This window comes from Mytilus edulis, chromosome 9 (genome assembly GCF_963676685.1).
Source record: "Mytilus edulis chromosome 9, xbMytEdul2.2, whole genome shotgun sequence".
Lineage (NCBI taxonomy): Eukaryota > Metazoa > Mollusca > Bivalvia > Mytilida > Mytilidae > Mytilus > Mytilus edulis.
Genome location: NC_092352.1, coordinates 25,938,397 through 25,964,141, shown reverse-complemented (window position 1 = coordinate 25,964,141; position 25,745 = coordinate 25,938,397). Strand labels below are relative to the sequence as shown.

At 31.9% G+C, this 25,745-nt stretch overlaps 1 protein-coding gene across 1 annotated transcript; it reads left to right on the top strand.

The window, feature by feature from the left end:
• The first annotated feature begins 545 nt into the window (after positions 1-545).
• LOC139487910 (protein rhomboid-like) lies at positions 546-25,654 on the top strand. The gene is made up of 10 exons (XM_071273134.1): positions 546-652; positions 4,712-5,327; positions 5,973-5,996; positions 8,692-8,856; positions 17,280-17,501; positions 18,084-18,226; positions 19,063-19,175; positions 19,796-19,896; positions 21,295-21,349; positions 23,899-25,654. The coding sequence occupies exons 2-10, from the start codon at positions 4,812-4,814 to the stop codon at positions 24,129-24,131; spliced, it is 1,572 nt and encodes a 523-aa protein (XP_071129235.1). The 5' UTR covers positions 546-652; positions 4,712-4,811; the 3' UTR covers positions 24,132-25,654.
• Positions 25,655-25,745: the final 91 nt, after the last annotated feature.

Sequence of the window (25,745 nt, the reverse complement as noted above, 5' to 3'; positions counted from 1 at the left end):
TGTAGAATACATTAAAAAAAAAAACCTGATCATTTCTCTACAATTTGAATTTAAATAAACAAAAGTGTTGGAAAAGTTAGCAACTTTAACAGAATTGCCCGCTACATCAGTACATGCTGTAACAATTAGAATGTTACTTTATTTCATTTCATTTTAAATCATTTGTGTTTTTAATCATTCTTTATTATGCAGGTTTTTTTTTTGTAAAGTCCAACGTTCTATTGTTTTTCTAACTAAATCAACCACAACGGTAACAGTTACTTTAATTTTGACACCGAAAATTAATGGGTTTACTTTTAAGGGGAAATTGAATCCGACATATTTTTTGTTCTGTATAAATATCCTTCTCTTAACACAGTGCTTCCATGTCTAATTATTTTATTAATAATACGTCCTTTTTATTCTCTTCAGATCTATACATTTAGTATTTCCTCGCTATTTCTTATTTCTAAGAATATTTCCGATGTCATCTCATGAGCAAAATATCGCTTATTTCTCCTTCACATAGGAAATCCAAAGCCTATCAGCTGGAAAAGCAACCCGTCTTATTTAGAATGCAATTCCATCTTCTAGTCTCAGTGTACTAATAGACTCATGGATTATGTATAAAACCGCATTGTAATTAAAACAACAATAAAACCGACAACACATGGTAAGCAGACATTTTCTTTCTTTTATTTGTTTGTATTGATTTTGACGTTCATTTTTATAATCTTGATCTGAACTCATCAGTGTATTGACAATCATGAAGTGTATCTGAATATGACAAATCATTACCGTTTGTTCTATATTTAGAATAGCTCATAAATATTTTACACATCCAATTTATATAGGGTTTTAAATTACAGTTATATATTCACCAAATATGAGCTTTTTATATGATCAGTTAAAACCAGGAACTAGGTCGCTTTTATTTTCTTGCTTGACATCGAATTTTGCTTTCTTTTGGGGAAAAATCATGTCTTATTTATTTTAAATTTAAAGCTTGTGTGTAAAGAAACAACTATTTCTGATACTTCATTACAAAGCAAGAAGTTGTCCAAAAATAGTTAAAATTAATCCGTTTGAATGAGGAATAAAACGATTGCAATTGATATGTTGGTTTTCCGAGATTTTATTTTACACTGTTTGCTAACATACAACCATAAATACAGTAATCAATATCTCTACTTCACATGCTGACTAATTCTGATCAAATTGATTTCTCTGTAGTAAAATGACCACTGGGTTATACCTCCGCTCACACAGTAGAATATTATATTCTGAAATTAATATAAAATATATTTCTATTGGAGTTTTCCTACGATGTCCAGTGTATTTGACGAGTAATTTCATTGCATTGTCATGGTCATACAACTCTAGTCATACAAATTTTACACAAAGAATGAATTCTCAAATTTTGAGGATTGATTTCATACAATATTAAAATATTAAACTATTTTTGTTCATCAATGAATTCCATTTTCTTAAACGTCAAAATGAATTTCATGAAAAGTAGAAAAGATAAGTGACATTGTATTTTTTAAATGTAAACATACTCTGTTATTAGGCAGCAACCATTTTGTTTTCTGGGCTATGGTTTCCAGTTTTTGGAGAAAAAAAAATTTGTTTTTGACCCTGAGAAAAAAAAAAATTGTTTGTTTCACCCTCAGCTGCCACTATATGTAATGCTAAAATTGAAAGAAAAAAATTGTTTTCGACTTATCGCTAAAAATACGCTAAAAATATAGATTGGTTTATTTTGTTTGTCCAGAAAAAAATCCATAGGTTAGTAAGTTTCATATGTGGTTCATGACGCGTTAATGGCGACGTCATTTATTAATATTGTTGTGTTTCATTGTTTATTTTTCAACAAAACGCCGCAGAAAAAGTCCAGCGTCCGATAAATTCGTTGTACGGTTAACTACTGACTCCTTACGGACCCATAGAGGGTGAATAAAATTCATAGGGGACTCGGCCTCCGGCCTCACCCCCTATGACTTTTACTAACCCTCTATGGATCCGTATGGGGTCAGTAGCGAACCATATAACTTATAATATGCTTACTAGTGTAAGAGTTACTGTCCTTTAATTTAAATTCTTCCCTTTATTTCATATTAATAGGGTATTTTGAAAATTGTATACAAATAGGATATTTAGTTGATATTTTTTTTTTATTGTTAACAATGTTGTTTATTATGGTCACAAAAGAGGAAAAAAGTGGTGACCCTATCCCTGAAGTGGATAAAAATGCTATGGTTTGCACCGGTCCCACCTGCCTTTTAAATATTGCCCGGTCCCTAATTAGCAACGGATCGACTGTGATGTAGGTATATTTATTTCATATCGGTTAAGAATAAGATTTTATTATTGGATAAAAAGGGGCCACATGACATTCATTATTCTTCAGTAATAAATTCAATCGGTCATTAACAGAACAAAACGGACCAGAAAACCGGTCGTTAACCAACTTTTACATGATAATGACCGGTGGGGCGTGGTTTTCGTCTGATAATGACCGTTGGGGCGTGGTTTACCTCTGATAATGACCGTTGGGGCATGGTTTCTCTGTTAATGACCGGTGGGGTGTGGTTTCTCTGTTTAGAAGAGAGATGTCCCTTTTAAAAAACATTTTCCTGTTTTCAATACTATACTTAAGTTGTTGAATCGTTTATTATATATTTTCGTTAATTATAAAATTATAGAGAACTTGATTAAGTATTTATATATACTGAAAAATTGAACTAAAATTAATGGCAGTATTACTACGACTGGTCTGCACTCTTTGCCATAAAAAAAATACAACAAATCCAGTTTGCATTAGGCGTTTTGAAATTATGCGAATTTGCCAAAACATTGTTTCTCAATGAAATAAAAATAACAGTTCTTGAAAAACTGGTCACTATTGTGATACATGGACTGCCCGTAGACAGTTGTATTGACTGCGACAGCGATAATGACCTCGCCTTCGGCTCAGTCATTATCACTATCTTAGTCAATACCACCGTCCTGTGTGCAGTCCATATATCACGATAATGACCAGTTTTACAAGAACTATTATATAAATAGCTACTCAGACAAGGGATAGTTTTCTGTAAGCTACAGCATATAATTGTTTTTTTGGGGGGTTGCGTCATAAATTTTAGGTCATATCGAAAGATTCTTATAATTATAGATTAACTAAACTTGTTATTATCTAAAGATTGACAGATTTGTGATTATTCAGTATTTCTGTCGTAGATATAGAAGTCGGATTGAAAGTGCATATTACATCAATAATATATTTCCTTTGAAGTGGCACAGTTAACTATCAACTTGAGGGCTTTTAAAACGGAGAATTATTCTTTTGAGATGTCCAACGTACATAATCAATAATACCTTCCTGGTGTGGTCCACCGAGTGCTCTAAATGTCCTTCGATATTCATTTTTGTGCAATAAGTGGCGTATTTTTTAATTTCACCCAGGCCCATGATATTTTGATCTCTAAATTACCTTTTTGAAGCTGCTGTTGAAATTGGAATGTTCTCCTTTGAGTATTCGTTTATAGGAATTATAAGAAATGGCTTTTACAGTGTTATTGAGATCGACATCTTACGCTTGAAATGTTTACGTGCATGGGAATTACAAAAACCTTTATATTTTCATAACTCTTTGAACTAATAAATAATCAGTGCAATTAATTATCATTTTTTTTGGTTACAAATATCCTATAGTGCATGTTTTCTTATTTTTTACAGGCGTATATACCATTTAGATTATGTCTTATGTATTACATACAGTAACATCACAAACGTTTTTTGTGGGTTTTTTTTTCATCTTTTGGGAGCTCGGCGTATGTCACTTCAAAAGAAAATTACGTCTCGTACGGTTTCCTCCGTGCGTTGTCCGTCCGTTTGATAAAAGGGCGCCTTATTTATTCAAATAATTTTTTTGCAGATTTTCACACTGATAATGTTTTTGGAAGAACTGAATAAGTTTTTTTTGTTGAAGAATGATATAAAAATGCTATGTCTGAGAGGAAGCTATGGGGCACAAACATATATCGTAATTTGTAAGTGTATAACATGTTTGTATGAACATTTTGTCCTCTGAAACTACAATATGGAATGTTTTGAAACTTTTAGGTTCGTTGTAGACAATATGGTTTCCTGCAGATGTCTGCTTCAAAATGAAATATGATGTTGGTTTTCTGTTAGATAACCGGTTGACACCCAATTCCTACTTTCTCTTCCTTTATCCCCTTAATTGACGTGTTATAGACTTTTTGAAGTTGCCTAAGCCATCCATCAACAAACCAACTCTTTCTGAAATAATTTTTAATTGAAAATAGATTTTATTATAACAAAAATATTTTTGGGAAATATTCTTGTTCTCATTACTATACACTAAAAGCAAAACAGATTATAAAAAAACATCTCTCTTTAGAAATATTAATTTTCAAATGTAGTACAATTAGCAATCAAGTAAATGGTCAAGTCGTGTTCATTAGATATAATGCATTTGATGATTCGATACAATATACATCAGAGGATTGTTAAATAAAAAAGCCCGTACTTTCAGTTTGCAAATATCCTCTGAAACATAGATTTTATGGCAGACAATATATATATCTAAATAAAATCTCTAGCAACACTGCTCCGAAACACGCAATCGTTTTTGATTTGGAAATACTTTACAAGTATCTTCTGGCAATTAATCTTTTTTTAAATGCTGTTTCTTTCCGCATTGCAGAATGTACAATCTATTACCGGAAATAATAAACAGTTCGTTCCTACAAGTGAAGGAAGAAATAATGATTACCTTAAAAAATAGAACCAGTAACATTTAGACTATGGCAGTTCACAAGCCGAGAGTTGCATTTAAAGATGTGACACCAGGAGATGAACAGTGTCCTATTCCGTCAATTACACAATCCGTGGACAGTTTCGACTCATCCAGTAAAACAACCCTGCCTTCTAAGCCAGCTGTAAGACCAAAACTACGTCTTAATCTGCCAGGTCACCAGCCATATTTACCGTCGGCATTACAGCCGCCAATATCTGACTTCCGGTTTGGTGATTCAGACTTCACATTTACATCGAGACGGACACCTGTGTTATCAATGAATAAACCTTATATACCAACGACGTCAAAAACAAATATAATAAGTCCAGTGTTTGAACCTATAGCTAAACCGTTGCATTCGCCTACTGTTGGAAGGCATGGACTTGAACTTCACTTCGATAAAGACTCAGACTATTCCAAGACTGAGGTGCCTTCATCAAGACGGAAAAGGTCAAGTGTTTCAAGAGAACCTAATGACATCGACAACGCATACATAGAGTCACTCAGGAAATACCAAGTAGATGTGAGTAGTTTCTTATTATTTACCTAATTGTATTACTTAGTATCTTCTTAAATAGTGTTACTAAATGATTATTTATATATTTTAAATCTGTCTAGAAGTTGAATAATATATCCAAATATCTCTGGGTACACAGTTTTAAGGCTCGTCATCGGATTGAATTTGTTTCTACAGTTTCCATAAACAAAACGCTACACTTACACAATCAATAGAAAACAATCAGCAAATTGTAAAGAAGCATTAAAATAAATGGTCTTTTGTTAGTTTATCATTTACTAGTACGTATTTACCCTTTTCTGGTTTTGAAAAGGTGACTAACTACCGAAACAAGTCTATTTCAGAAAAAAATAAGACAATAGAAATGAAGATTTGATTAGCAAGACAACTTATCTGGCTCCTTGAAAGATTATATAGCTCTAATGAAGAGTTAACACTTCAAAGATAGCTCTTTTAAACTCAATTAGCTTAGAAAATAATTTATTTATTAATTTACGAGACTAATTCCCTTTGTTGAATTTTTGAAGAGCAATTAGTTGTCAAATGACGTATTTTCTTAAAGAAACAGAAAGGAGAAAAGCTCGATTTTTCAGTCTTAGTGCAGTTTACTGTTGCTTATGTCCTTTAAACAAACTTATTTTACATTTTTAGAACTGGAGGCATTTCTTTGAGTGGGTAAGTGTAACTGACTACTAGTATTTTAATTTTTTTTAATGCACTGTTTTGATTTTTCAACTTATTTGATAAGAGACACAAAGAACTATTATAGAAGCTACTCTTTTAGCTGAAATATACTTTTTTCAAAAATAGAAACATGCTTTTGTTTCTACATTGAAGTGTTTCTGAAGCAAATGTTCGCCAGATTCTGATAGTTTTTGCTTCGAGTATAGCCAGTTGTAGATTGTTTAGACTGCAGGAATTATGTCAGTTTCAGATGGGTCAAATTCAGACAGAGGTTAGAACGCCCACTAACATGTTTAGCACTGCCACATTCTGTATGTACTTGTTTCAAGTCAGAAGCCTGCAATTCAGTGGTTGTCGGGTGTTTCTGTATCTCAAATTTGTATTTCGTTCATTATTTTTTACATAAATCAGGCCGTCAGTTTTCTCGTTTGAATTTTTATTACATCTGCATTTTATCATTCCGGGCATTTATACCTCACTAGATCGATGTATATGGGTTTTGCGCATTGTTTAAGGTCGTACAGTAACCTATAGTGTCTGAAATATTCTTCATTTGGTCTCATCCTTTTTTTAACTTAAAAAATAGCAAAACATTGGTCCTTTTTTAATGTGATAAATCAGAGTTCGGTAAAATTATATTTGATAGAGGACACAATTTCATTCTTAGTTTCTTCATTTTTTGGATACGATTGCTTGCAAGCAATCTGTAGACTTATACCATTGACTCTGGGCCATGGCCTCACGTCAACCGTTTTATTCTAAACATTAAAGTACATCTCAGATTCTTATGATTGTCTTGCTTTAAAAGGTAAAAAAAAAAAAAAAAGGATTGAACTTAAACAACTTACCTATAATTTTCTTCTCATAATTTTCATGTTTGATATTTCCTTTGACTTAAGATAGCACAATACAAAGATTTTTCATCCCCAATCAGACACCTTTAAACTGATGTAATTCCACTCATCTTTCTTTAAATTTTATAAATGAGGTACCAAAAGAAAGAAGAAGGATGAATCTTTCAAATTGTGATAATTTCATTATGATATAATTATTACATAATTAATTGTTATGTAATAAGTTGCCATATTATGATGTCCATACTTGAATGAATTTAGCGTCTTTGTTATTCATAACATTCCAAAACATTTTATAGATTCTTGCACAACACAGTTTGATCTCCAAAACTGTGTCTCATATTTTTATTATTGCATTTCATTCTCTCATAAATCTTCAATGAAGTTTGCAACATCCATTCATAAGAGACCACTAAATTCAATTGGGTATAAAATTTGTTCTATTGATGATTTTGGAAATCTGAGACACGGTTTTGGAGGTCAAGCTGTGTTGTACAAGAATTATGTTATGATAATGTCATAATAAAATTATCATAATTTATCATAATTTGAAAGATTAATCTTTCTTCTTTCTTTTGGTACCTCATTTATAAAATATAAGGAAGGTTGAAATGAATTACATCAGTTTAAAGTTGTCTGATTGGGAGTGAAAAAATCTTTGTATTGTGCTACCTTATATGCATGTTTTTAACAACACGAAAAATCAGAATTAAGCAGTATTTATATTTAGTGTTTTTATAAATTTAAAAACACGTCAGAGCCAGAGGGAATCTCTAAGGAGTTCCCCAGTTTTGATAAAATGCGAGAGTTCTCTGAATTCCGATAAATCTATTTCTGTCATATAAGAACTGGAGTGGAGTTTTCTTATATGTCACCGTTATGAAACTGATATTTGGTATTGTACTCTCAGAAAGAAATGGAGAACCATCTAGGTCGTTTAATTAACATTTAATATACGTTCTTGCTCCAAATTACAAGTCTAGGGTTTGTTTGGTTAATTATGCGCATGCGTATAGTTTTCTTGACTTCAAGGGGTATCAGATTGAATGGTTGCTCTGGATTCCCCACTCCATTGATTAATTTGAAACTCGTGGGATCCTTTCTATGTCTGTCTGCTATTGGGGGTTATTGTTGCATAATTTTAAATCATAAGCATCATTTAAATTAAAAGGTAGTCCACATCGTAAAGGTGTAACTACAACACCCCTTCAACCGAAAGAGTCTTCCATATTATCGTTTCGAATTGTCTCCCTTCCGGAAGTAACTTTCGTCAAAATCAAAATACTTATATTTCCCTGAAATACGATAGTGCACGTCGAGAAAATTAACTCGTTAGATGTCGATAAACGTCGTAATATATTAAAAACGATCGCAATTTTACAAAGGAGTGTGTACGGAAAGGAGTCATGCCCACTGAACCAAAGGAAATTAAATATTTATAGAGTTAGAAATGGGGTTCCTCATAGAATTAATAGGTGATAAGATACGAAGTAAAATACCCTCTCTCTCTCTCCTCTCTCAGTGAATGCTGTGGAAAGTAAAATTGGAATTGATAGTACAAAAATAAAACACAATAAGTACATTGTTCATACACTTGTATCCGGGATTGGCTATTCAGATTACGTAAATTACATTTTACATGTGCAGTTGAATTAGTTTTGAAAATAATACTATCCAGCTATACATGTACGTGTGTCAATGAAAACAATGACAATCGTATCCCTCAGAGCAAAATGCTCTTTGATTATATGTAATGTCTTGATTTTCCATTTGCCTTTTAATTTGTTTATTCTATTTAAAAAAAATGTCACACGAGTTTTTTATTTTATCAGCCTGGCAGTCAAAAATCTGGGGAGATAAGAGTTGAAGAAATTCGCAGGCTGTTGAGAAATCCTTTATTTGTCAAAGATATGGACACTCACACAATTGAAGTTTTGCAGATGAAGTGTATGGAACCTGAGAGACGTAGTATGACTTACCAGGAGCTCGTAGATTTGGTAATAATGTAGGATAATTACGATTTATTGATGAATAATAGAATGTCGTATTATGCTTTTCCTTTTTCAGATGCTTTATTATCTCTTATTTCCATATAGCTATTGAAAATGCATGTTCTTCAACGTCCTGATAGTGTAGGGTTTATATTGATCAATCAATTCGGTTGATTGTTACGAAACCAATCATTAGTCTGTCGATCAGGGTTGTTTTCTTTTATAAATTGTTTGATCCTGAATTTCTTTCAAAAATAATTTGTTTCCATTAAAAATCAGAAAGTAAAGCTTGGTTTTTGAAAAAAGGAGTATGAATGTATATTACTGAGACGCTATGCAAGCAATACTCATCAGACTTGTTCATTTTATTTTTTTGTTATTGGATTGAAACATAACTAGTATATGTATGTATAGATACTTATTGCTTTAAAAGTGTTTTAATTAATAATTCAGCCATACCATTTTGTTTTTAAACCACAGGGTCATTAAATTGTTGTCCTCGAACTAAATATAAATAATAGCGACCTGATTTCCAATTTCTCGATGCATATAGTATACATCAATATATTATGCATAACGTCTTTTGTCCTTTTTGGTGAATATTACGGAACATTTATTATACTTATATCATATCTAAGAATGATTTATGGGTTTGAATTTACAATTGTTTAATTTGAGAAGGAAATTAAAAAATTTCGAATAGAAAACATTTCTATAAATTCTTCATCTTTGTCTAATTCTGTCAATAAATTAGTCTAAAATATTAAAACATAGAAAATACTAAGAGACGCTTTAAATAGAACGTGATACAAATCTTTATTTATTTATACTTTGTATATGGTATTTGCTTAATACAAATATTCTTATATATTGTCATTGATAGATACTGCATGTAAAGAATTACTGTTAATCGCAGACTTGGGTACGACTTTAATAAAGCGTAAATATATATTTTTTTTCTGAATTTTAATGACCACAATTCCCATCGGATAAATTGACAAAAGGACAAGGTAATTGTTAAAGCAAGTCGAGCAATGTTCTGTTATGGCATTGAATAACATAATTGTAGAGAAATTCCCAAAGCATGTTGGACCATTCTTATGTAACGTAAACAACATTAATAAGCAATGAATTCATCTAGTTCGACAGGTGTAATACTTTTTTTTATTCAAAACATAATTGTAAATTAATTTTTAATTTTTTTCTTAGAAAAATCATGAAAAAGTAATTTCGCTTTATCGTGTCCCCGGAGATGATGGGTAAATATAAGAATCAATTCCGTTACGATTATGTATTCATGAATTTACTGCGTAACTTTGAAAACATGAAATGGACCGTTATTGACGGGAAATCCAAAATTATAGATGTCACCTGGCATAATATCCAATATTTATAATTCTTTAATTTGCATTGTGCAAAATATCTGAAGTTTAATTTTTAATTTGTATTTAGCAATATTCTATCTCTTTATTATAAAATATTAGTTTTAGGATTTGCAATCTCATTTTGGTCAGCTCACAAACAGAATCATGTAGTAGGTAAGGAAATACTTTTATCATAATTGATAAACATATTTTTACTGAAGAAAAATAACCATCATTAATAAAATCACAAAATAACTGCAAAAAAATAATTGAAAAATTAGAAATAATTAAAGTTATTAAAATAATAATTATTATTATGAGTATTATTACTTTATTTTATGCATCATTGTATTATAAATGTATTTTGTTCGGATTTTTGAAATAATTAAAAAAAAATATACGTGATATGAATGGAAAAAAATATCGCTTCCTAGTATATATACGAAACTGTGTTTTAATACAATAGAAATATAACACACTTTTGTATATTAGAACCAATAAAATTTATAAATTTTAATTTGGTGGACGACATTTGCGCTTTTTGGAAAAACATGTGCAATTTTTTTAAATGGACCTCTTCTCCTTTTTTAACGGATGTTTGCGCTTTCAAAAAAAGACATTTGTGCTTTTTCTGCAAGACATATGGGCATTTTTTTTTACAAAACAATCGAGATTTAATAATCATAACATCTCAGTTATCATGGTTTATGGTTTAAAAATTAAAAATCATGTAATATCACATAAAAAAAAACCAGCATATTCATTTATTTATTAACAGCCGTAAGTTGATTGTTTCATTCTTTAGTTGGTAAGCTACTTTCCCGTTGACCAATACCCTACTTGATTCTTCTTTTTTGTGGAAAATATTAATTCCAAATTCCATGGGAATTTTAAAAGTTGCATATTATTCTGTAAGCGAAAGAAAAAAAGTAAAATCATGTATTTGAAAAACATAAGTATCTCTGATAAGTTTATTTTGTGAAATAAAAATAATCCACTGTGTCACATATAACTATGATCGCACTTTTAAACATTTTACGTCTGGCGTAAACTAACTCGAATAATTACAGCGCCCCCTTACGGTCATTGTCCTCCAGAGGTTAATGGAGTGATCGAAGTGATCGTAATATAACGACTGGATTATTCGGGTTAGGCGTAAACACAAAATTACATCCTGATATCTATGATGAGTTTATTAACAACCACTGGGTCGAAGGAGTTTAAATTCCCCGAGGGTATCACCTGCCCAGTAGTCATCACTTTGACATGAATCATCATGCTTTTCTACCTCAAGAACAGATTGCCTTAGCTGTATTTGGCAAATTTTGGTCCTCAATGCTCTTCTACTTCGTGCTTTATTTGGCCTTTTTAACTTTTTTGAATTCGAGTGTCACTGGTGAGTCTTTTGTAGACGAAACGTGCGTCTTGCGTAAATACAAAATTACATCCTGATATCTATGATGAGTTTATTAACAACCACTGGGTCGAAGGAGTTTAAATTCCCCGAGGGTATCACCTGCCCAGTAGTCATCACTTTGACATGAATCATCATGCTTTTCTACCTCAAGAACAGATTGCCTTAGCTGTATTTGGCAAATTTTGGTCCTCAATGCTCTTCTACTTCGTGCTTTATTTGGCCTTTTTAACTTTTTTGAATTCGAGTGTCACTGGTGAGTCTTTTGTAGACGAAACGTGCGTCTTGCGTAAATACAAAATTACATCCTAGTTTCTATGATGAATTTATTTACAACCACTGTGTCGATGCCACTACTCGTGGAGATTTAGTTCCCCGAGGGTATCACCAGCCTCTTAGTCAGCACTTATTGGTCTCCACAAACTGGAGGAATCTCAAAGAAACTATGAAGGAAGAGTTCTTCGGACTTTCTATACTGTTGACTATAAGATGAACATACGAGGAATATAGTTTCCATTTGAATTGACTGCGGTAAATCAGGTTACAAGTCAACTTATACAGATAAAAAGTGCAAACGTCATTCAAACTTAACTTTCAAGAACAGATTATAGACATATTCTTTTAAAAGAAAGTAGCGCACTATTGAGAACAAGAACTCGGCTTTTTGTTGCGAAAGATGCAAACGCTTTTATATATTAAGAAATACACTAAAGTTGAAGTATATAAATTAAAAAAACTTGTATTTTTTAAAACCTATATATCTGTTGAAAATCAGAAGTCCTAATATATGAGAGTATTTGTGTCTGGTGCAAAGTAATTTATTTTTCGGTTCTTTCTAGGCAGTTAATTATTGTTCAGTTCTTCCCAGGGAAAATGTTTTTTTTTCAGTTCTTCTCAGGCAAAGACATTCATTTTCAAAATCCTTTTGTCAATATTTAACAATTCGCTGGGTTTCACTTTCCACTACATCGCACGAAACTTCTTGTTTTATTCAATCGCATTATTACTTAAAGCAGCGAAGTGCCTGTCGGAAAATACGATAAGTACAAACATTACGCTATGGAAACGTTGTTACCATAACGCTATACTATGTGACGTTATATTATATGCTTTAGCTATCACGACGATTAAACGTATAGAAAAACACAACTCATGGTTTATTAAGATTTTTCAACATTTAATGGTGCCGTGACCAGGATATATATGGATTCAAAGCTGAAGTCAGTTCGTGCTGGACACAAAGGAGCCGTCACGAAGCTACTGGTGAAATTCGACGAGTTAAAGTCAAAAACAGACACAGAAGTTGACGAAGTGAAAACCCTTGATGATGCCGTCACGCAGAAACAGAAAACATTGATTGACCTGAATAGCAGACTTTTGGAACAGACATCGGAGGAAAATCTGAAGCAGGAAATTACCGACTCAGATGAGTATATGTACGAACTTGATCGTAAAATTAGACAAATTCGGAAATTTATTAAGTCCTTTGAAACAAATACTATAATTTCGCATAATACTGTTGGTCCTTCAATGAGCAGACTTAGTCCAGACGCATATCATTTCACACCCGAAGCTAGAGTTGATATGAACAGATGTGCAATAGATTCTATGAACCAGTAGTATTCAATTCACGCCCCTGCAGTGCATAACCGTCCGTCTGAGAATGTCATGTTTCAAGTCCCGTCAGAACCGAGATCTTCAAAAACTAATTACCATAGGCTTCCAAAGTTAGACTTACCCTATTTTAATGGAGATATTCTCAAGTGGCAGACATTTTGGGATTGTTTCGAGTCATCTATACACTACAACGACACATTAACGCCAATCCAAAAGTTTAACTATCTTAAAGCCCAGCTTGAGGGAAGCGCCGCGCAAACAGTAGAGGGATTCGCTTTGACTAATTGTAACTACGAAACCGCAGTCAACCTTCTCAGAGATGGGTTCGGACAACCTAGCAAACTTATACATGCTTACATGAAAGCACTCATGAATTTACCCGCACCAACAAATGATGCTTTTAGTTTGAGGTCTTACGGAGACAAATTAGAATCATACGTACGTGGATTACAGTCACTTGGTCAAACACCAGAGATGTATGGTTCGCTTTTGGTACCTGTCGTTTTGGACAAGTTACCGATTGACATAATAAAATATATTGCAAGAGAACACGGGAGAGATAATTTGATATTGCAAAATTTACGAAAATCAATAACTAAAGAGATTGAAATACTTGAGGCAGGACAGGGAGTCATGGAACCGGACAGATTGCACACCACAACATTTCTCACAATTACACAACCAAGATCACACAATAAAGGTAAATTAACTGACACACGGAAGAAGGTAAATACGCATACATGTATTTTTTGTTCAGGTGAGCACTATCCGACGGAGTGCTCTGAAGTAACAGACGCAAACGCTAGGAATCAAATTGTAAAACAGAAACAGTTATGCTTTAACTGTTTAGGGTCACACCGGATTGCCGCATGTAAGTCTACAAAACGGTGTAAAAATTGTAACGGAATGCATCATACAAGCATATGTAAAGGGAAAGAGGCCAATACAGGTACGAAGCAGGAGCCGAAAGTACAGCAGACAGCTATCAACGTGGTTGAAACAGCAGACACAACTAGTGTATTGCATGCATCACAAGTAAATCCCGATATTCTTCTAAAAACAGCAACTGCACCAGTTATATATAACGACGTAAAAATAGAATGTAACATCTTATTTGACGAAGGAACGCAACGTTCTTTTATCACTCAGAAATTAGCCGATAAACTAGAAATTAAAACAACGGGGAAAGTCAGCATTCAACTGTCTGCGTTCGGAGATCTATCTCAGAGAGTTCGTAACTTGGAAACTGCAACAATACAATTACAGACCGACACGGGAAAAATGTGCGTATAAACACACTCATTGGACCGGAAATTGCCGTCCCGATTCATAACAATATTTCCCAGACTACAAGGAGCTTGCCACACTTAAGAGAACTTAAACTTGCACATTCTGTGCAAAGTACAGAACGTTTTGAAATCGACTTACTCATAGGCGCCGACCACTATTGGGACATTATCGAGGACAAAGTAATTAGAGGAAACGGACACACCGCTGTTCAGTCAAAGATCGGATATCTATTATCAGGACCGATCAATAGAAACATCAAAAAGCCGTCAACAGTTCTTGTAAACGTCATTACAGACAAGAACACAGCTATTGAAAACGAGAAAGGCTATTCCACAGAAAGGTTGCCTTGGAAACATGACCATTCAGATGATATTCCTTCAGGTATGACCGTTGCCAAAAGAAGACCAGAAAACCCATCGCAATGGCTCGTACAAAGTAGATCGTACATCATCCAATTTGAGGAAACTCTCTAAGGAAGTAACTTGCTACCTAGACCGCCTGAACAAACACACCCTCAACTGTTGGAGTCAACAAGCCACATAGATACAGGACAGGAACTTATAAGGCTTAAGAAAATTACCGCTGAGTGAAGTTACCGTGTGTGCTAGAAGAAACATCCACGAATGGACTAAAAGATAAACTGTAATTGTGTTCAGTCAAGGTTAAGGAATTTGATTATTTTATTTCAGATGGACATTAATTTTAAATTAATTTATCTATATTGTGAATTTACATTTTTTTAAATTTCATTACATATTTTACTTTTGTCGGCCCCCAGAATGTCGGAAAATACGCGAAGTACAAACATTACGCTATGGTAACGTTGTTACCATAACGCTAAACTGTGTGACGTTATATTATATGCTTTAGCTATCACGACGATTAAACGTATAGAAAAACATAACTCATGGTTTATTAAGATCCTTCAACATTTAACAACAATTTTGAAGGAAAATTTAACGATTTCCGAAAATTTTGTCGTGTATAGAAATATAACACAGTACAACCCCTCTCCCACCCCTTTGACTTGTATCTATGGTAAGCTTGATTTTACTTCTTTTCGTTGCTCTTACTTGACCGAGTATCAGGATTTCCAAAAACGGAGAAGGTAATCTGTCAAAAACATATTAACTCCGGAGTCAAAAGTCGGTAATATTGAGATTTCTCTCGTGAAAATAATCACAGAATGTTTACAATTAAACGTGTCAAGCTTTGATTTTTTTGGTCATTCCCACTGAAGGCTTATTCGACTAGCGTCTCTAAAAGTTAACATAATTATAGATTCATATCTGTAATTCCTTGTTATGTATAGAACTGTTGTTCTGCTAAATCAATAAACATCAATTATGATATGCATTCTTGGAATATGTGTCGTTTGGGTTTTATGGTGTTCGCTCATGTGAATTTTCTATATATTTTTATTAAAAGAAATTAAAGATGAAAATGTCGGTATGATAGTATAATTTGCAGTTTTAAACGCTTCATTTTAATTACTAGAATATTCGATTGAACAAATGTTTCAAAACTTCTGAGTTCAAGAAACAAATAGTGGTTCTTTATATGACATATGCAACGTACAATAACACCACACTATAGCAATACATTTGCAATATAGTGGTTTTTATCAGTATTGCTATTAAAATGATATGTTATTTTTAAAAAGACGATATTTATTTGAATTAGTTGAAATGAACAACAACAGTAATATGAAATCGTTTACCAGCATGAATATATCGTCAATAGTAAAATACTATTCTTCTATCGATGGTATAATCTGTCAAATAGTTATGAAAGGTACCAGGATTATAATTTAGTACGCCAGACGCGCGTTTCGTCTACATAAGACTCATCAGTGACGCTCATATCAAAATATTTATAAAGCCAAACAAGTACAAAGTTGAAGAGCATTGAAAATCTAAAATTCCAAAAAGTTTTGCCAAATACGGCTAAGGTAATCTATGCCTGGGATAAGAAAAATCCAAAAACATACATTGTTGAAAAATTGACAATTATATTAAAAAAATGCTTGGTAGCTCAAAAATCAAAGTGGTTTTTTTTGAAAAGACGGTATAAATCTTGTATTTCACTTGTATAAATTGTCTTTTATTATCTATTACAATTCGAAACAAATTTTTATCTTTTCTATATGCTGAAATGTGTGAACAGTCGTGTTTCTACATCCTAATTGTCATATATTAACAACACGACGATGAATTATTTTCTTAAACAAACTTTTCCGAAGCTCTCCTTTTCAATTCCAATATGCTTTAAATACTATAAGATTTTCTTTTAGTTTCATTTATACAGATAATTTTGTAATTAAGAAAACAAATGAAATTGATTTTAGAATTGCCGATGACCCTGATCTAAATAACTTCTGACTACTAATTGTAATATGCGATATCGATTAGTTTTTCGATTTTACCATATTTGACGATATACTCTGTAAATATTAACAATTTACATTGATACAATTAACTAACAACGCCCCTTCGATTAAAAAAGTATATATCAATGCATATGACTAAGGAAATAATTTGAAATGTAAACAATTCTGAAACTATTGTTTTTAATGATAAATAAAATAAATAATACTAAAAGGTACCTTTGATAACTATTTATAAAGGTTAGGCATCGTTTCACTGTTTTTTGGCCACCTTCTCTAAGAAAAACTTAAAATATATGACAATCGTAAATATGAGTAAGACCTACATGAATCACTGAATATTGTTCTATTTCAATAGATGAGTAATAAAAGAACACCAAGTTTTAGACTAGCCGTTGATGGTCAGAGTAAAGAAACACTAGCATGTCTAAGTAGGAAAGATAGAACTACTTTTTTTCAAGTGATGGTGCGTGCAGTAGCCCGAAATTTTTTGACAGATGACGTTGAAAGACAGTATTATGCAGATAGATATAATTGCTGTCCACCGCCGATATTTGTTCCAGTCATAACACTTATAGAGGTCAGTCACACATATTTTGCTATCACTCGAAAATTAGTGTCTATATTTGTCTATGGAACTGTGCGCACAATCTCTGAATCCTTGTTATTTTAATTTAGTTTGAAAAAATATAGACGCATTGATACACATGCTGTTTTAATTGTGAAACTCTATTTCGAATGTTTATATTCAAAGGTTTGAAAGCTTATGAAATATAAAAACGTACAACACCAAATTTGATGCTTGAAGTTAAAGGTTTGCTGATAGTAGTTTAAAGTTATATATTATCCTAATATTTCAAAAGTTGTCTCCGGTAATTCATGAAAATAATAATGTTAATACTATTGAATTATCATTTCTATTGTCAAATTGATTTTACAAAAAATCTTCCGTGTCAATCGTGAAAATAATTTTACTCTTGATCACATTAGGATTCCATCTCTTAGATGAAGTTACAAGAAATTTAAAGCGTATTTCAACAGTAAACGTCGTACTGACCATTCTTAAATTTGCATATCAACAATCACTATGATATTTAATGTAGGATGTTGGATAGACATCTTTATGAAAAAAACTCATGTAAGTAACAACTTTGCTTTTTAGATAGCCTTATTTGCTTATTATTGTGTAGAGAATGGTAATATTAACCATAATGGACCATTACCAGTAGAGAGTGTGCTTATCTACAGACCAGATAAACGAGTAGAATTCTGGAGGTTTCTATGTTATACCTTCATACATGCAGGGTAAGTATAATTTTGTCCTCGCTTTTACACTACTTTATTTTAAAGAAAACTTTATTTTTCCCATGTATATTACGATTTGCATACACAAATATTTTGAAACAGGTGTTTAGTTGCTCAATATTTTTTTTTATATACTTTGAGATGTATATATACAGATTACCCAGTTACTTGTAATAAAGAATAACACAAAAAAAAACCAGAATAAATGTTTATCAAGCAATATGTATTCAAAATTCAAAGTTGAGCCTGTTTAAAATAATACTTGTCTGCATTTCATGGACAAAGGGTAAACATATTTTGCTATGTAATACACTATTGGTGATGAGCTACCCAAATATGCACTTTATGCTGCATAGTGAACGTTTGGACATTTCAAGTTGAATAGTTTATATGAAAATAAGGAGATGTTGTATGATTGCCAATGAGACAAAGTACAATGCAATACATTCCAAATAACATTCGTTGTTATACAGGTGTTTTTTACTTAATAAAATGTATAAATCTGTCGTTTGCAGGTTTTCAGCTATTGCATTTGTATGTGCCTTTTCTGTTAGTTTCGAAGAAAATCTAAAGTTTATCACTTCTTTTATCCACGTTTAGTGAATCGCACGTTTCAATTATTCTGCTTGGAAGGAAAAGGACGATAACTCAATACACTTTTTTCAAAAACTATTTGATGAGGATTTTTTTTCCAGTTGTCTCCTTTTTTTCAGTTGAAAGCAGTTTTTCGTCTTTGAAATTTATATTATAGTATAAACTTGCAGACAAAAATCATTCTTATTATGATTAAGTCATATATATATATTTAATTCATTGTTATTTTTCTGACTTTTTAGATGGGTACATTTAATCTTCAACATGGTAGTCCAGATAGCGGTTGGGATTCCTCTAGAAATGATACATGGATGTCTTAGAACTGGTATGGTGTATATGTCAGGTGTTTTAGCAGGTAATGAACGCAATAAGTTACAAAAACACTTAATAACTTGTTAAAATGATCCCCTATTTTAAGTGTAAGACCGTTGCATGTAGAAGATTAAAAGAAAATTCAACATATGATAGACGAAACATTGTTTATGTTCGAATCAGAAAGAAGTAAACAAAATAAGCAATTAAATGTGAAAAAATGAATGCATTATTTTTTTTGCCTTTGATGCGTTTTCTCTTGAAGTTATTATTAAAAAAGTAATTGGCTACACAGGAAAGGTGTATTACTATTCATTAAACAAACAATTATCTCGTTCATACGGGATTTAATCAATGATTGACACCTTTTGTACACAAAAACAATGGCATAACAAATTTCGTGTACTCTTAAACACTGGATATCTTCATAAGCATTATTTTAACAGGATTTGTCACATTATAACTAAAAACTGTTAGTTTGTAAATATTAGGCATATTTTTGGGATAATCAATTTCTTTTCCTAAAGTATATGTCTAGCAGTGTAAATATAGTTATGTAAACTTCGCCAAGAGAAAAGAGAACATTAATAGCGAAAACAAAATGAACTCTCTGCAAATATAGTCTGCGTCAAGTATAAATCAGTTATTGTTCTTAAATGACAGGTTCCCTGGGAACATCAGTATTTGATATGGAAGCATACTTGGTCGGTGCCTCTGGGGGAGTCTATGCATTACTGGCAGCTCATCTAGCAAACATTGTTTTGGTAAGTTTTATAAATAGACTTTTAACTAACATTCTTTTTGATTTGTTTAAACACATATCTCTAGCGCTTACAGTGTTTTGGTGTGTTTGAAACATACTAATATTCCGAATTCTCGTATTTCATAGAAATTGCAGCCTTGTATTGTTCTTGACTATTTGACTTCATGAATCACCATTTTTTGTGACGAAACTTCTCTTTGATTCTTAGAGAAATTATTTCTAAACATTATAACTGTCTATAATCTGTAAAAGGTGTCAAATTTCGGAATAAAAATAAACAACTATGATAGTTTTATTGTTAAGTTATCGTATCTTTGACCCACGTTTCCTTTTGATATTGGATTGAAATTAAAAGAAATAGGCCCGAAACATAACTTCACTTATTGTTAGCCGAGTTGTGCCCATGTCGAAATATACTTTTACTATGATAAGAGACAATATCCGATTGTATGAGGAGGCCCTTATTGATTTTAGGGTCTATAGTGAGTTTGAGGAGGCAGCAGTTATTAATAGAGTCAAATTTTGAAATATTATTGCTTTCAGACATTTTTCTTAAACGACATGTCTAATTTTTATCAACGTTATTGATAATTATGCCCATATGGATTGAGAAAATTCCTATCAAATTGGATCAAAGGTCACAAATTGACAAAAGCTATTGTAAGGTGGAATTATGGGGGGAAATTGTCTCAAAGAAAGATATTATTTAACCAAGTCCAACTTTTACCAAATTCAATTTGGTAATGCCCAATTAGTTGACACACTCACCCTACAGATTTATTAGTTTGTATCTTAAAGGTCAAGGCAACAGCCGAGATTTGGGCAAAAGTTTGGTTTTTCGATGTTATCTAACGAACCAAAAATTATCTAATGTTCTCAACACTTAGCCAGAGAATGACATTTGGATAGAAGTAGACCCTATTAGTTTTTAAGTCTGTAGATCAATAGACAAGGTCACACTACACAGAAGTACACTGAAATTTTGGGAAAAGCTTGGTTTGGGTACCCTATTATTTGAGCAATAAATCAAAGCTTTTCTACTTTTTTCGCCAAACTAAGGCTTTGCTGTACTCGATATATAAATAGTCTCTACAAATAAACAAAATCGGAACTCTGCTTCTGTACCTATTGTGCTTTTGTAATTTTTTATAGTTCTTCAATTCAATTTTCTAAAACTTAAATTGAACTTTATCTGCAGATGTTGATTAAATGTCAATATCATTTAAATATCAAAATAATTCATTTTATCTTTTACTAAATATTATTTCTATGAGTTTCTTTATCTTAAACAGAATTTTGCTAATAACATGGATATTCTAAAATATTTGATGAAAAGAAAGCTTTATTGTTTAATATGCATTTTACGAAAATTAAAAATACATTACTCCTATGTTTACAGAATTATTCTAATATGGAACTTGGCATCGTGAAATTGGCAGCAGTATTGATAATTGGTAAGTATCTGATACCAGTCTTAAAGACACTAGGCTAAGTTTTTTTTAAGTCATTATAATTTTTTTTTCGATATTTGACTTTCCCTTGTTTATCTAAATGAACCTAATTTGTGTTTAAACCTCTTTGAATGAACATTCCTTTTATATATGTAGGACTCTAAAGTGCGATGTTACTCTATGAAATGAATTTAAAATGATTCGGGCGTATTAAATATTGAGATAAATGGTGTAGATTGCCGTTCACACGTTGTAGTCTATCACTTATGGGAACTCCTCCCCTTACAATCATCCTTGTAAATTACAAATACAAAATTCGATTCTTGTCGGAATATGTAACATTTATTTGTTTATCCTTTTAATTTAAACGAGGGAGAAAGCTGATGTTCGGCGATCCTAATTTTCTCACTTTTTTGTAGAGACTACTCATCCATGTTATATTTTCCTGCAATGTACAAACTAATGTTTTAGCCGACAATATATAACTTACGCATGAAAACATGTACCTTTATTTTGCCGACGTTACTTTTCAATAAAAGCAACAATATTTTAACAGGGACCGCAAAATAAACTGCAACATAAACTGCAACATAAACAATGATTCAAATGTATCCGTTTGTTTTCAATAAACGCAGGATACAAGATATCTATGCGAATACTACTTGTATCTATAGAGCCTATACTAAAACGGTCGACTGCAGGATACCAGTTCCTCTGCCAGCTACCGAAATAAAATAAAACTTTGCTTTAGCCAACAACAAACCACGGCTAGGTTTAAAATAATTAAGTCATTGACATTTGGTTGTAAAAATCTTAATCAAATATTTGTAATTTGTCTTCCGACGTGTTCATATTAAGTTTGTATAAACGACTGTTAACGTCATAATCCAAAGTTACGTTTCTTACGTCTATACTTCCACAGACCATTGGACTTTAGCGTATAGAGGAATCACACTTAAGCGTATACCATCGCACTTTAGCGTGACCATCGTACTTTATCGTCACCATCGCACTGTAGAGAGTCCTACATATATATAAAGTGTCTCTAAATAAAGGCAACATGAGTTCAATAGTCATAACTCGATTAAGATAAAAACAAATCCGGGTCATAAACCAAAGCCGAAGGCAAAGCATCAACTACAAGAGGAAAACAACGGAACAACAGATACACTGAACTGCAACAAAAACAAACACCAACATACTGTGGATTCATTAATATTCGTTGGATACCAATTTTCGTGGATTTCGTGGGTACATGATAACCACGAATTTAAATGTTCAACGAAACGTAAATTTTTTATATGCTTTGTATGCAGATATTGGCATAACAACGAAATCAAATATCCACGAAAATGCAACTTTTCGTCAATCCACGAAAATTGATACCCACGAAAATAAATGAATCCACAGTACATAGAAAAGGACGATAGCCTATCAAAAGTGAGGATCTTTTTCTCAGCAGTGCGCGATCTAAGGAGGAATATCTTTAAGGAGATGTGATAATTATTTAGAGTAAAGCTTAAATTGAAGACTACTGAAATACGCCATTTGGTTAGTTAAAATTACTCATCAACCGCATATTGACACTTTAGGGTGGATTCTATAACTGTTGAATGTTCTATCTTGATATTTAAATTTTTATAATTGCCTGAAAATAATTCTTTGATGCTAATATGCTATGGTTGTCGAACTCATCTTTCGGATATCCACCCATAAAGTCATGAAAATGACTGATTCCAGGTTACAAACAAAGCAATTGAAAAAATCTGTAAAACAAGATTTAATCTAGTTTACTAATTTTTTATGTCATTCAATACACATTAAACAAGGATGTGGGTAATGCATGACTTGCAGTACCGAACAAATCATTTTAGATTAACTATTCTTTCGTTAAGCATACGATAAATTGTATCTATAACATTTCAGAATTTTTTTATGATACACGACATGAACTTAACACAGCAATGTGAAGCATGAGAAACCTCAATAACGACAATATAATTGCATGTAAATTGTATTGCACTTATTGAATAAATGGCAACTCAACATTAAAAATGTTTAGAAAAAGACTGATGATTAAACAATGAAAAGCGATAACTGATGAGTGTATAAAACGTAAAACATTTCATTAATACTACTAAGGTCTGAAATCCTACCCAAAATAGTTTCTACCATAAGTTCACTTCTTAATTGAACTGAACACAGCCGATTCAAATGCAATCGTACAATAAGAAAAAAGAGATTACAATGGGTTTTTTTAGCTTTCGTTAGTGAAGAATAGATCACGCGGCATTTATCATATTTTAACGATAAGTATACAAAAAAAAATTCCATTCTCAATTTTTGAATAAGTCTGCTTAATATTTGGACACATGCTACCAAAAAATATTATTTTAATTTCAAAATAGTGAATTCTTATTTTTAAAATAGTAACAAAGCCACATTTCATGCATACCTTTAGGCCCAGTGTCAAATAAACGAATGGACTAATAGAGAAAAGGTGTAAACAAATATTTCACATAATGCTGATTTCAATGTATGTTGTTTTATAGCAAGTGCAGATGTTGGGTTTGCTATATGGGACCGCTATTCATCAGAAGTCAATGATGCGCCTGTAGGTTACACAGCCCATCTGATGGGAGCTTTAGCAGGACTGACAATAGGGCTTGTAGTTCTGAAGAATTTTGAACAGAAACTCCACGATCAGTACATTTGGTGGATTGCATTAGCAGTCTATCTAGGTTGCATTGTGTTTGCTATTTGTTGGAATGTGTTGTATTATTGATAAATGTGTGGGCTCTTTGTCTATGACAGTAATGACATATCAGACCAAATGTAGTAGCAGCTTTAAGAAGGCAAACAGAAGATGTCTTAAAAAGTCAGACTTGTTTTCGATTCATTCGAAAGACGATTCCGGTGAGGATACAAGTACGAGAATTTGATGTTGAAATTTGAATTGTTATGAAATGTAACTATACCAAAGAGACACTACTTATATCTATTATAAGTTTAGTACAAGTACGATACAATGATATATTTATCAAAGGTTTATGAAGTTGAATAATGTTATAAATGATAGCTTTAGTGCACGTTGATGATTTAACTTATATTCATATGATCACATTTTTTATAGTAATTTTAGATTATAACAATCCTTACCTTATCTTCATGGTTCATTGATTTTGTTTGTTTTTGGTGATGTCAACCGTTTATTATTTATGCTTTAAACATATATGAACATAAACAGGTCTGATAGTTAGATTTTTAAATTAAAATCGCCCTCTATTTTAAATATTGAAAGATTGAAATGTCGAGATGTAAGACAATCAATAACAAGACATATCAATATACTAGTGAATCCAAAATTATTAACATTTTCACATACGATTACCCTGTTGATAAAGATTTTCATATGGTACAGCATTCAACCAATTTTGTATATCTGATTACAAAATTAACAGACTTTGTTCTCTTTCAAAGTTAACATCTGGCTTATATAAATAAAAATACTGTTCTCAAAAACTTTAAATCGGCTTATACTTAAAGAAGTGTAGTTGTACCATTGATTTTGGGAATGATCCGCTTTGAGATTCGTTAATATTTGATTCAAAATATGCTCTGCTGTTCCACTTATATTTGATAAAGCAGTGCTCTCGTTTCAGCTGCACGTCACAAGGATTTTAAAGGACCAATGTACTCTTTTGTTTTATTATTTATGATATCGAAAATTAAACTCAAACAGAAGTATAAGGGAACCATACTTTTGTGGAATCAGCAAAAAGTTACCTAATATTAGATTGATAAAGAGACTATGAGTAAACTGAAGTTGCTGCATCATTCCCTATTTCTAAAAAAAATAATACTGTACACGTTTTTTTAATCGGAGCAAAATAAGCTATCTTCTGGCATCATGAGTAACTTTGTATATCCCAAATTACTATATTACTCATTTTCTTATCAACAAATGTGAATTCAAACGTGGGAACAGCTGTCACTGTTCTTTGAGCAATTGGTTTTTAATTCTCGTATGGATTATTTTCAGAACGTTTATTTTCAAGGTTTAACCTAAAGATCATATGTTTTAAATGTAGTTGAGTGTTAAAATATATTGTTATCATAGGAAAATTAATTTAAACTGATAGATTGATATTTGTTTCTGAATCTGTTTTATGCTCTTCTGACAAAATCTATTTTAATTTGTTGTTACTGAGTTGTATGTTTTGTTAAGTAAACTATTAAATTCACATTTCTTGTTCTTTTGACTGCTTATAGAAAGTATTTCAGTGGTAATACAATGTTTCCGTAACTCTAAGGATTTATTTGACATTTACTGATAAATTCCGTGTGTATTCATACAAAGTAAACACAACAATAGAACATTCTAATTTCCCCATTTTCA